The sequence below is a fragment of the Amia ocellicauda genome, chromosome 8 (genome assembly GCF_036373705.1).
Source record: "Amia ocellicauda isolate fAmiCal2 chromosome 8, fAmiCal2.hap1, whole genome shotgun sequence".
Lineage (NCBI taxonomy): Eukaryota > Metazoa > Chordata > Actinopteri > Amiiformes > Amiidae > Amia > Amia ocellicauda.
Genome location: NC_089857.1, coordinates 1,713,973 through 1,727,403, shown reverse-complemented (window position 1 = coordinate 1,727,403; position 13,431 = coordinate 1,713,973). Strand labels below are relative to the sequence as shown.

Below are 13,431 nucleotides of genomic sequence, written 5' to 3'. Positions count from 1 at the left end.
ACTGAGGCCCTTTGCAGCTTCCAGTGAGAGCGGACTTGTTGTCCCAGGTGCAGGGCACGCTTTGGGACTCCAATCCGGGCCTCCTCCAGCTCTGCGCCTGGCCCCTGAGCAGGAGCGACTGTTTGCTTGGGGTCTGTCAGACGCGGTAGCAGCCACTATTCAGTCGGCGAGAGCTCACTCTACGAGGTTGCAGTATTCCTACCACTGGCAGACGTTTATCACCTGGTGCCAAGATTGCAATTTCTACAGGAGCTGTTGGACCAGGGCAAGTCTCCGCATGTCATGTCTGGATCGATGGCGAGCCTCCTGGGTCTCATTTCTTGGCTGTGCAGTTTCTAAAGGCAGCTCAATGGCTTGCGGCCTCCTCACACCCCTTCACTGGAGGCGGACCCAGGGCCAGGCACTTTCAAAACAATGCCTCTCGCATTGGATTATGGACACCATTACTATGGCCTAGTACGGTGCCTGAACACCTGGTGGCTCACTCGACTCGAGGCGTTGAAAATACAGCTATACAAATATGCAAAGATAGTTCTTTTATTTTTATTTATGCATTAAGGGATTTACACCGATTTCGCTATTTCAGACACTTTTACTGTATTGAATAAAATACAAGATAGAGTCGTGGGCAAATCAATAAACTGTCGGAGATCTCAGGTGATGTTAATGGTTTGATGGGAAATTGTGCTTATTGATGAAGTCTGTGATGATAGTCCCAAATCATTTTTGCATTGTCCCTGTTACCATATAGGTGCTCTTATGTTTTGAAAGTCGCCCTGGATAAGAGCATCTGCTCAGAAATACATAATAATAATAATAATAATAATAATAATAATAATAATAATAATAATACATTGTCAGCACTGCTGGCGTGTGATCGCTCGCAAAGCGCATCACTGTAACAGATCTTACTGTGTATTTGATCTTCTCTTACTGTAAAATATGTATGTTTTGTGTAATTTGCCCTGTGCTAAGAAAATTAATTAATTAATAAATTATTAATCATGCGCAAACCAACCAGGGACATATGATTCGTAGGGGCACTGAATTTGGCGTAACACCACATTTCTGCCAGTGGCGGAAGAAACTGCCCATAAGGACCAGTTAATGACCAGTTCATTAACAAACAACATTTCTATACAATCTATATCATCGCATTAATTCTCTATCATAATATTGCTGCCCTTCCTTTCATGGAAGCTGTGCTCAGTCGTCTCTCATTGTTGCCATATGCCAACTCCTAACTAGTTAATTGACCTGGTGAGACCATATTGTTAGTGAAGTGTCTCTCTCTGACCGCTGTTTGCTGCTGATTTTGCTCATTTTTAATCAAAACTCTCCTCACTGCTCGCGTCTCTGCTGGCATTTTAAAAATGGTGGCTGAGCTCCAGCAAATAACTTTCTGTGGAGAGATTTCTTTACCCGGCCCCCTGGCCCCTGACATCACGGGTTCCTTGGTTCCAGACCAGCAAAGGTGGCTCCGGAACCCGTTTTTTTGTGGAGGAAAAGCACAGAGCGGTTCCAGATTAGGCACCGGCTCCGAACTGGCACCAGCTCCTTGTCGGTGGAAAAGCGTTACCTGTTTGCCCCTGTTAAAATGCATCCAGAGGGAGCTAGTGAACCGTGTCTTCCCTTCCACCAGACTATACCTTCCAGTCAAGCACCCACGCGAGCTGCTCCTGGATTTACTGACAGCCTGTCAATGTTTTCCCAGGGTCTGTCATGTGGCCTACAGGCACGTTGCCTTATGAGGGCGCCCTGTATATAGTTAGTTAATTATGCATTGTGTTGCGGTGGTGCATGCGTCTGGCCTGTACCCCGCTCTGTATATATATATATATATATATATATATATATATATATAATATGTGTTAAACAGCATGACTGTGGCTCCGTCTGACCTGTACAGCATGGAGCTCACTGCCGCTGTTCCCAGCTGATGGAGCTCGAGTTTCGCTGTCTCATTGTCCTCCAGCAAAGGGTGCTTGGGTTTCTCCAGTGCCCCAGTGTGTACATAGTTAATTTATTCACACGGTAAGAGCTGTAGTTGCCCAGCGCTAGCGGCGCTATTCGGCAGGTGTCAACTGCTCCTGTGTTTCCACGTGTGGTGCAAGAGCTAGCTCCTGTGCCCCGTGATGTATATAGTTTGTTTGTCATGACATGGTCAAGCTGGTGTGGCCTTGCTTTTAGCTGTGCTAGTGGAGCAAGCGGCCACCGCTCTGATGTCCCATGTGTAGTGCATGAGCAGGCTTCTGCGCCACGTGGTGTATATAGTTCGTTTGTACAAGATCTAATTGTCAGCACAATAGACCTCTTCCACTCTGTACTATTCAGTTGAGTTGGATGCTCCTGTTGACTAGCCAGCTATGTATTCTGTTGTTTTTTCATTGGGTCTGTGGCCCCGCTCCTATTGGATCAGGGGTCCACTGCCATGATAATGCGTGGAGGTTACAAAAGTTGTTGATTTCCCACGCCAGATATTGTGCAAGTAGATTCGGCCTCACTCCTAGCTGCACTAGTAGAGCAGCCGGCCTTGCTATTGTGAGCGGAGGGCGTAAGAGTTGACCTCTGTAGCCCCACTTTGTATATGCTGATTCTAGACATTTCCTGGTAAGAGTGTGACTACGGTCCTCGCTCCTGGGTGGCTCAGGTGCGGCCCTACGGGGCCCCTGAGGTTACTGTCTTTAGCGCCCTTAGCGGTACTCCTCGGGGCAGGCTCCCTGATCAGATCGCTGCCTCCTCCCTTGCGACGGTTTTGTTATACAATAATCCCTCCCCCTTGGGCAATGCTTCTGACTTGAAAGATAACGATAGGTTGTGTATGCAACCCCGGTTATCTGAAAAAGGAAGCACTGCCCATGGGTTGCAAGGTCGCACGGGAGTCCTGGCTCGTGGCAAAAGAGGACGAACCTGCGCTGATGTCATGTTTTATGGAACATGAAGTGGGAAGGGACCTGTTCTGAGTGACGGGCACAGTGACCAATGGCAGCTTTGATAGAGTGACGTTTCGATCAGGTTCCTATGACAATGCGCAGAAACCCCTCCCCCTTGGGCAGTGCTTCCTTTTTCAGATAACCGGGGTTGCATACGCAACCTATCGTTTTATTATGATTCCTTTTATTGTGGTGATTGGGTTATTATTGTTCTCTTGCCTAATGCACGCCGTTGAGCAACATTCCCATGTGGACTCAACTGAACTCTCCTTGTTAATTGTTTTCACCTGCGCAGTCACCTGCACAGTCTCACTATCTGCCTATATAGGCTGAGGGTTTCTTTCATTGAGCAGAGTGACATACAGATGAACAGGGCAAGCACAGAGCACAGAAACTCTTGGAACCGAGCAGAAAAGTAGGCTTTCGGGACAGCGGAACAAAGGCAGAACGGAACGGCGACAAAGGAATAAAATAACTTAACTGCTGGAGTCAACAGGGAGACTATGGAGTGTTAAGTATCAAACCAGTGCTTTTGTTTCTTTGGGATATACACACAGTAGATATAAGAGACCTTTTATTGAGATATTGGAAGAAGTTTTGGGTGATAAGTGCGCTCTGCACTGGAGGGGCTATTCACACAGCTAGGCCTCCATTTCACTTGCACTGTGTTTTATTTTAGGAATGCAATCATGTTTGTAAATTAGCAAAATTTCTACTGGGGCAGGCTAAGCTGTCAATCCTGAGCAGTAGGAGAAGCCAGACTGAGCGCATGCCGCAGCAATGTACACTCTCCCTCTTCAGGTCTCTCGTGCACTCCAGGGTGCTACTGGAGTACAGTTTCAACAGTTTGACAGAGACCTCGATGCCTTTCTGCGGATGTGGGGGGTTGGGGAGGCCCTCTGTGCCATTAACTTTGAACACTCCAACTAACCTGTTTTATTCATTTTAATATTTGAATGGTAGCATGTGTGTAGTGTTTTTATTGAGGGTTTGTCAGAAACTATGTCAGAAACATGTTCATGTTTTTATGTGTTTCTAGTTCGGTTTTAGTGTCTTGTTATTTTTTGGGGAAAATAAAGGTGTTGAAAATCTAAATCTCTCTCCCTCTCTCTCTCTTGCTCTCTGGCGCTGTCTGCTTTATGAAGGAGGGGAGCCAGTCACAGATGGAAACAGCAACTGGTCCCCTGGTAATTACCCTCATACTTAGGTGCAGGGCAGTTCTAGTTGCTGCATCACAGTGCCCAGCATGGTGTCACCACACACACACACACACACACACACACACACACACATATACACTCACCTAAAGGATTATTAGGAACACCATACTAATACTGTGTTTAACCCCCTTTCGCCTTCAGAACTGCCTTAATTCTACGTGGCATTGATTCAACAAGGTGCTGAAAGCATTCTTTAGAAATGTTGGCCCATATTGATAGGATAGCATCTTGCTGTTGATGGAGATTTGTGGGATGCACATCCAGGGCACGAAGCTCCCGTTCCACCACATCCCAAAGATGCTCTATTGGGTTGAGATCTGGTGACTGTGGGGGCCAGTTTAGTACAGTGAACTCATTGTCATGTTCAAGAAACCAATTTGAAATGATTCGACCTTTGTGACATGGTGCATTATCCTGCTGGAAGTAGCCATGATGGATCCATGTTCTCATTCTGTTTACGTCAAATTCTGACTCTATCATCTGAATGTCTCAACAGAAATCGAGACTCATCAGACCAGGCAACATTTTTCCAGTCTTCAACTGTCCAATTTTGGTGAGCTTGTGCAAATTGTAGCCTCTTTTTCCTATTTGTAGTGGAGATGAGTGGTACCCGGTGGGGTCTTCTGCTGTTGTAGCCCATCCGCCTCAAGGTTGTACGTGTTGTGGCTTCACAAATGCTTTGCTGCATACCTCGGTTGTAACGAGTGGTTATTTCAGTCAAAGTTGCTCTTCTGTCAGCTTGAATCAGTCGGCCCATTCTCCTCTGACCTCTAGCATCAACAAGGCATTTTCGCCCACAGGACTGCCGCATACTGGATGTTTTTCCCTTTTCACACCATTCTTTGTAAACCCTAGAAATGGTTGTGCGTGAAAATCCCAGTAACTGAGCAGATTGTGAAATACTCAGACCGGCCCGTCTGGCACCAACAACCATGCCACGCTCAAAATTGCTTAAATCACCTTTCTTTCCCATTCAGACATTCAGTTTGGAGTTCAGGAGATTGTCTTGACCAGGACCACACCCCTAAATGCATTGAAGCAACTGCCATGTGATTGGTTGGTTAGATAATTGCATTAATGAGAAATTGAACAGGTGTTCCTAATAATCCTTTAGGTGAGTGTATATATACAATAACTGTGTGACTAATAATATTTACACTTTTGTTTATGTATGTTAATATACTGGGAAATGCAAACATTAGAAAACAATGTGCTATTTTGTTCCCTTGTTAAACAGAATTCCCAATGACTTCATAATGATTTTTTTTTTAGAGAAGACCCTGTCTTGGACTGGCATGGACTCAGCCGGTAATGTTTATCTTCTCAATTTCTTCACTCAGTTGTAATAACCTCATGTAAACCACCAGATGGGGATGGTTAATCAAATTAAGTACACCTCAGCTAATATATTGAAGAATAAGAGAAAATAATAGTATTCTAATTCTTGCATATCAAATTTAACATTGGCACTGGTCTTGCTTCTCTGGGTCTTGCACTGTGTCCTCTGCCTGCAACTCTGTCTCTGACTGTGCATTCCCCCACCATCCCCCCTTCCCTTCTCTGTGTAAGTGAGCGCAGTGTTTCAGGAACCAAACCTTTACACACAGCGGTTTCCTTATTTGACACCCAGTATATTTCACCGAATAGCAACAAGACAGAGAGAGTGAAAGTCACAGACAGTAGAAAACAGGAATCAGAGAGAAAGTCAGAGAAAAAGAGACCATAAACATTGAAAGACAACGTGACAAGCTGAAAAGAGAAAGAGGGAGGGAGGGAGGGAAAACAGTACAGCACAGGAGAGTCTTGGAGGGCAGTAGCAGCAGCAGTGTTGTCCAGTTGTGTTGTCCTTACAGCAGAGAGACGATGGGCCGATGGACTCTCACAATCAAGGAGAAGTATGGAGTGGGTAAGTGACCAGGGCATCATAAACTCTATAACTGCAGCTACCTCGATCTCCCTCTCTGTCCCTCTCTGTCACTGTGTCTCCCCCCCTCTTTCAGAGTAGATCAGTGGAGATGCATTGGAAATAAGTAATCTGTTTCCCTCAACCTTTCTTCTGCATCTTACATGAACTGGAGAAGCTACTCAGACTCCCAGTGTACAGCAGTGACCTCTAGTCCAACGTCCCAGTGTTTTGGTCAACATTAGGTACTAGACGTTTTAGGCCTTCTCCTTCAGTACTGTGAGAGTGAGAGCTTGCAGTTGGTAAATCCTGAAGTAGATGAGGCTGTGAGCTGGCTTCCTGTTAATGAACTTTTCTGTTTCTGTGTACTTCTGTGGTTTTATTACTTCTCTGTGTATTTATGACTACACTGTCTTGTGATAATACTATGGTATATATATGTATTTTTGCTATTTTTCAATTAGAAAGATAGATTAATGGCATTGTTTTGCGATAATAGCATGTTCTAGATTGTTCCTTAAATGTATTTTCAATCGATCTTCTTACTTTCAATAATAGAATCTTTGAGAAGCTCGTACATATGCAGTAAGTAGGTTTGGCTTTAGCTCCATTTATTGTACAATAGTCTAGAATCCTCTTTATATGGACATATTGGCAGCACTTGAGGGGAGGTTCCTCAAGCTAACTCATTAAAACTGCATGGCATGTAGGAAATTAGGAACTGTGGTGATAGCAGTTGACAGAAGCAGCAGTAATATCTTGGCTATAGCCAGGGGCAGTTGAATATTGAGATACAAATACTTTGGGATACTAATTTGTCAATTTTTGATTATTTAATTAGCAATCTGCCTATTCTTCCACTTGCCTCACTCCAATCCATATTAAGATTGAAGCATCAAAGACATACAATGGGTTGAACTAAGTAAACATTCACTGGCGTTGTGTTGTACAGTCTTTAAAATAATGTACTGTAGTGACATTTATCATCACTTCAGCCCAGTGTAATACAGTATAGCCACAGCAGGGTAAACCAGTGTTATACAGGAAATATGGGATAATTGTTAAGAGACTATTCAGTTTTACTAGGGTTAAACGTGTCACCAAAGCTACAGAACTTAATATACAAACAGTTTTATATGTCTCTCCTCCCCCTCCTTCTCCTTTTCACTTTCTCTCACACACACAGTAAAGGCAGAGCAAAAGTGTCAATCCATGGTTGCAGTGTTAGTGTGGCAAGAGGGAGATGTCTTAAGGCTTTGTTCAGTTAAAGCTGTGTTCAGGCCAGGCTGAAGGGACAATAGTAGCTGTAATGCTGCAGTAAGACTATTAGCCGAGCTCAGTTTGTAGTCCTGGTTTCCTATGTGTAGTGAAAATCAGACCAGAATAGGAACTAAAACCGCTTCAGAGCTTTGAACTTCTTCAGAGGAGAAGCAATCAGCAACATTGCTGCACTGTTGCTCAATAAAGTATCTGTTTCAGTAGTGTAAACATCAGCCATCCCTGCTTTCTGCAGGAGGTCGAGCTGTTGCCAGGGACTGCAGTGTTTGAGCCTACTACCTGTTGTGCTTGGTGTAGCCTCTGTGTGCAAGCTGCTCAGTTTAACAGGGCTCTGTGTAGGGGTATGAGTACAAAGTCAACCATCACATCCTGCTAGGACAACCCTGTATCCATAGGATTAGAGCACCACCAAGGAAGACTAGGACTTGAGGTAGTGATTCTCATATTGTTATAAAAAAACACATTGGGGATTCTTTACTAGCTTACAGTGAGGGTGATCCCCTGCTGATTTTGTATGTTTGCCCACTGACAAAGAAATAATCAGTCTATAATTTTAATGGTAGGTGTATTTTAACAGTGAGAGACAGAATAACAACAACAAAATCCAGAAAAACGCATTTCAAAAAAGCATGCCACATTCAAATTTGCATGTTAATGAGTGAAATAAGTATTTGACCCCTTTGACTTAGTACTTGGTGGCAAAACCCTTGTTGGCAATCACAGAGGTCAGACGTTTCTTGTAGTTGGCCACCAGCTTTGCACACATCTCAGGAGGGATTTTGTCCCACTCCTCTTTGCAGATCCTCTCCAAGTCATTAAGGTTTCGAGGCTGACGTTTGGCAACTCGAACCTTCAGCTCCCTCCACAGATTTTCTATGGGATTAAGGTCTGGAGACTGGCTAGGCCACTCCAGGACCTTAATGTGCTTCTTCTTGAGCCACTCCTTTGTTGCCTTGGCTGTGTGTTTTGGGTCATTGTCATGCTGGAATACCCATCCACGACCCATTTTCACTGCCCTGGCTGAGGGAAGGAGGTTCTCACCCAAGATTTGACATGGCCCCATCCATTGTCCCTTTGATGCGGTGCAGTTGTCCTGTCCCCTTAGCAGAAAAACACCCCCAAAGCATAATGTTTCCACCTCCATGTTTGACAGTGGGGATGGTGTTCTTGGGGTCATAGGCAGCATTCCTCCTCCTCCAAACACGAGTTGAGTTGATGCCAAAGAGCTCGATTTTGGTCTCGTCTGACCACAACACTTTCACCCAGTTCTCCTCTGAATCATTCAGATGTTCATTGGCAAACTTCAGATGGGCCTGTACATATGCTTTCTTGAGCAGGGGGACCTTGCGGGCGCTGCAGGATTTCAGTCCTTCACGACGTAGTGTGTTACCAATTGTTTTCTTCGTGACTATGGTCCCAGCTACCTTGAAATCATTAACAAGATCCTCCAGTGTAGTTCTGGGCTGATTCCTCACCGTTCTCATGATCATTGAAACTTCACGAGGTGAGATCTTGCATGGAGCCCCAGACCGAGGGAGACTGACAGTTATTTTGTGTTTCTTCCATTTGTGAATAATCGCACCAACTGTTGTCACCTTCTCACCAAGCTGCTTGGCGATGGTCTTGTAGCCCATTCTAGCCTTGTGTCTTTGGTCTTGGCCATGGTGGAGAGTTTGGAATCTGATTGATTGATTGCTTCTGTGGACAGGTATCTTTTATACAGGTAACGAGCTGAGATTAGGAGCACTCCCTTTAAAAGAGTGCTCCTAATCTCAGCTCGTTACCTGTGTAAAAGACAACTGGGAGCCAGAAATCTTGCTGATTGATATCAAATACTTATTTCACTCATTAACATGCAAATCAATTTATAACTTTTTTGAAATGCGTTTTTCTGGATTTTTAGTCTATTAGTGATAGTCTCTCACTGTTAAAATACACCTACCATTAAAATTATAGACTGATCATTTCTTTGTCAGTGGGCAAATGTACAAAATCAGAAGGGATCAAATACTTTTTTCCCTCACTGTACAACAACAAAAAAGTGAGGAAATTATGACAGTTGTGGATTTTTTAAAAATCTATTAATATAATCTATTAGGTACACAACAAATGTCAGGGGTGGACTGGCAATCGGGAAGTACGAGAGAATCCCTGGTGGGATGGTCTGTTTGGACCTGCATGGGCCGCTGGTCTATGTTTGATTATATATATAAAAAATATATATATATAATTTTTTTTTTCTGCCCATTACACACTGAGAATTATAGACTGTTATTAACTGGGCATCTCGCTCTCTTGAGCACACATCACTCCAATCTTCGCTTCTGACAAAAGTATAATGCACATGTTAATGCTGATTATACATTTACACTACAATGCTAGTAATGGACTTCATCTGAACATTTAATGAATTGCATTCTCTTCATATAAAGTGGCTCATTTGAGCTGTTAACTACTTTGATGACATTAGAAAGCCTATGAAGAGTGAATAATTTAACTTTTACAAACCTATACTGTCCTGTATTATTTATAAGTAGGTTCTTTGCAACACACAAACCATGGGATATAGTATGTACCTTTTTATATGATATAGCTACAATTAATTCATCCGCAGCATATGGTTGTAAATGCGTAACCTTCATGAAGGATGGCTATACCCTATGCTCTCCTGTACCTATCCCCCAACCTGGTGTAGGGTACCTATATCCACCCATTTGGTACAGGGGCCTGATGATTTCTTTAGTAGAAATGTTCCATTCCAGACTGAATTCAAGATTAACTCAGAGCTGATCTCTTCAGCACAACTGGGCTCGGAATCCAGATCCAGGATTGGATTAATTTACTACAACCAGTTAAATTAGTTAAAATTACAAATACAAAATAATGCAGACATTGTTCTGGGCCTGAAGCGGGGGAGGGCAATGTCCCGGTGTCTGTGGCCCTCAGTCAGTTAGGGGCTCTGGGCTCATGGCATAGTGTGTGATTATGGAAGCATGTGTACTAGTGCTGATGCTCTTATTAGACACAGGAACAACCCCACACCCTACCAAACCCAGGCCACACTGGTCAGTGTTATTATACTGCACTGCAGCACAGTACTGTGTTGAATCACACACACTTTCCAACAGTATCATACACTCACACAGACACACATACATTTGCTCAAACTCACAGACATACACACACACACTTCCACACTTCCAGATTCAAACACATACACATATTCACTCTTACACATGCATGGTTTGTGCAGTGTAGTAATGCCATTATAAATAAGCTCCTCCTTCTATTCCACAATTTAGTGACAGGTGTTTCTGGATCCTGCTGAGCATCAGTTGAGTCATGATTTAGCACAGTAGCACTAAAACTGTAATTCGTATGGAGAAGAGGCCTCACACCAATCTCAATAATACTTCCTACAAAGCCATCTAGCCACAGATCAGTAAGTCAATACAACCCTCAGGCAGCAAGCTTTGACATGTACAGGAAGCTAAACATTTCTAAAAATGATTATAAGAAAAAATGGACAAACAAACAAACACAAACCAAATAGCAGGGTCATGTTCTGAAGAGAGAGAGCAGCCTGGATTACTAGCACTGATATATCACTGACAGCTGCTTAAAACTGGATATTGTCACCTAAATCACTGGTAGAGAACCCTGGTTCAGGAGGGTCACTGCAATGTTGTTTCAGCATGCCACATTGTCAGTGTTGCAGTGTGTCAGTCTTATGGGCTGAGGGAGAGCAGCATAGACACTCACTCATATTCTCTCTTTCTCTCTCAGCTTCCTCATGTGCAGACAGAGCTGCCCCTACAGTGTTAGGAATGCTTTACTTTTGAGAAAAATACACAAATAATAAATACAGACACCTAAGCAAACACACTATTATGCCAGAAACCAAACATTTTGCACAGTAATGTGATCAGGTTGACACATTTCAGATTAAGATCAAACAGCAAACTGTCTCAGTGTCACTGACAGGAAACTGCTGAAGCAGAGTCACTGTGAGAGATAAGAGAAAGGAGAGAGAGAGAGAGAGAGAGATGCTGAGTAACACAGTACACAGTCTCCAATCTGACTGCATTACCTCATTATTGATTTGTTTGTTTGTTTCATACCTAGTTCTAATTTTCTGTTGCACCCATTACAAGAACCTACTACAGCTATTGCAGAGAGATTGTGAGCTGGAAGTCCAAAGGCTAAGGAAATGATAGTTGCCCCATGTAGCACAACCTGCCCCTCCCACTGCTCTCTTTCTTCCTCTCCCACTCCGCCTCTCAGCATTGTGTGTTGAAGCCTAGCTGGATCAGTGCAGATGGATGGGTGTTCATTTTATTAAGAAACAGCCCTAGAGTAAGCATAAGATAACATCTTTTTACAGCATGGGCTTTTAAATACTTTTTGGGCTTGCTTTTTATTTTACATTATTTTAGTAATGATATATTTTATACATTATATAAGCATCAGGGTATTTAGTGTGTGCAGGAATGGGGGCATGTTCCATCATCCTTTTTCTCCCTATCCTGTCCTTCTCCCCCTGACTCTCCTCTCTAGTCCTCTGAGCAGTCTGTCTCCATGCTCAGGGTGCTGGGGAGAGGGTGGTATGGAGAAGTGGGAGCATGGCTTAGCGTCAGTTATTAGAACTGTTACCCGTGGATCTTCCAGCGTGAGAGCTGAGTCTAACATACAAATTTGCAGACACCCAGACATGTTGGTAATCTGCATGTAATGGTTCATACAAATGCCCATGCACTTTACCATATTCACTTTCTGTTGACATTATATGATGTACAGTACTGTGCAAAAGTTTTAGGCAGGTGTGAAAAAATACTGTACAGTAAGAATGCTTTCAAAAATAGACATGTTAATAGATTATATTTATCAATTAACTAAATGCAAAGTGAGTGAACAGAAGAAAATTCGAAATCAAATCCATATTTGGTGTGACCACCCTTTGCCTTGAGCAGCATCAATTTTTCTAGGTACACTTGCACAAAGTCAGGGATTTTGTAGGCATATAGTCAGATGTATGATTAAACAATTATACGAAACAGGTGCTAATGATCATCAATTCAATATGTAGGTTGAAACACAATAATTAACTGAAACAGAAACAGCTGTGTAGGAGGAATAAAACTGGAAGGAACAGCCAAATTCAGTTAACAGTTTACTGTCAAAAGTCATACACCATGGCAAGGTCTCTACCAGGCAGAAATTTCAAGGCACACAGGGGTTTCCAGATGTGCTGTCCAAGCTCTTTTGAAGAAGCACAAAGAAACGGGCAACGTTGAGGACGGTAGACGCAGTGGTCGGCCAAGCAAACTTACTGCAGCAGATGAAAGACACATCATGCTTACTTCCTTTCGCAATTGGAAGATGTCCAGCAGTGCCGTCAGCTCAGAATTGGCAGAAAAAAGTGGGACCCTGGTACACCCATCTATTGTCCGGAGACATCTGGTCAGAAGTGGCCTTCATGGAAGACTTGCTGCCAAAAAGCCATACCTCCGACGTGGCAACATCGGCTAAGCGACTCAACTATGCACGAAAACACAGGAACTGGGGTGCAGAAAAATGGCAGCAAAATTGACTGAATGGACTGAAGCAAAATTTGAATTTTTTGTCTGTAGCAGTTTGTTTCACGATGGCCTGGAGAACAGTACACGAATGAGTGTCTGCAGGCAATAGTGAAGCATGGTGGAGGTTCCTTGTAAGTTTGGGGCTGCATTACTGCAAATGGACTTGGGGATTTGGTCAGAATGAATGGTCTCCTCAATGCTGAGAAGTACAGGCACATACTTATCCATCATGCAGTACCATCAGGGAGGCATCTGATTGACCCCAAATTTATTCTCCAGCATGACAACAACCTCAAACATACAATATATATATATATATGGGGCATGGGAACACAAAACACACATTTACACAAATGATATGCCACAACTCCTCAATTTGGAACACAAAAGCAAGACATTTTAAGTAAAAATGTAAACTAATTATGAACAGCGCATTTGATTTTTATCTTCCATGCAGGGAAAATCCATCAGATACGGGTTGTTTATTCACACAGTGAACTGTATTCTCTCTTCAGAGT

The 13,431-nt window shown here is 43.3% G+C and overlaps 1 protein-coding gene across 2 annotated transcripts in view; it reads left to right on the top strand.

Annotated features, from left to right (window-relative positions):
• Positions 1-5,949: 5,949 nt before the first annotated feature.
• LOC136755306 (dedicator of cytokinesis protein 2) overlaps positions 5,950-13,431 on the top strand; it is a 435,882-nt gene continuing 428,400 nt past the window's right edge. For both annotated transcript variants that reach the window (XM_066711776.1, XM_066711775.1), the window contains exon 1: positions 5,950-6,059. In XM_066711776.1, coding sequence (XP_066567873.1) covers positions 6,017-6,059 — 43 coding nt within the window. In that variant the 5' untranslated portion in view covers positions 5,950-6,016. The remainder of the gene's footprint in view (positions 6,060-13,431) is intronic.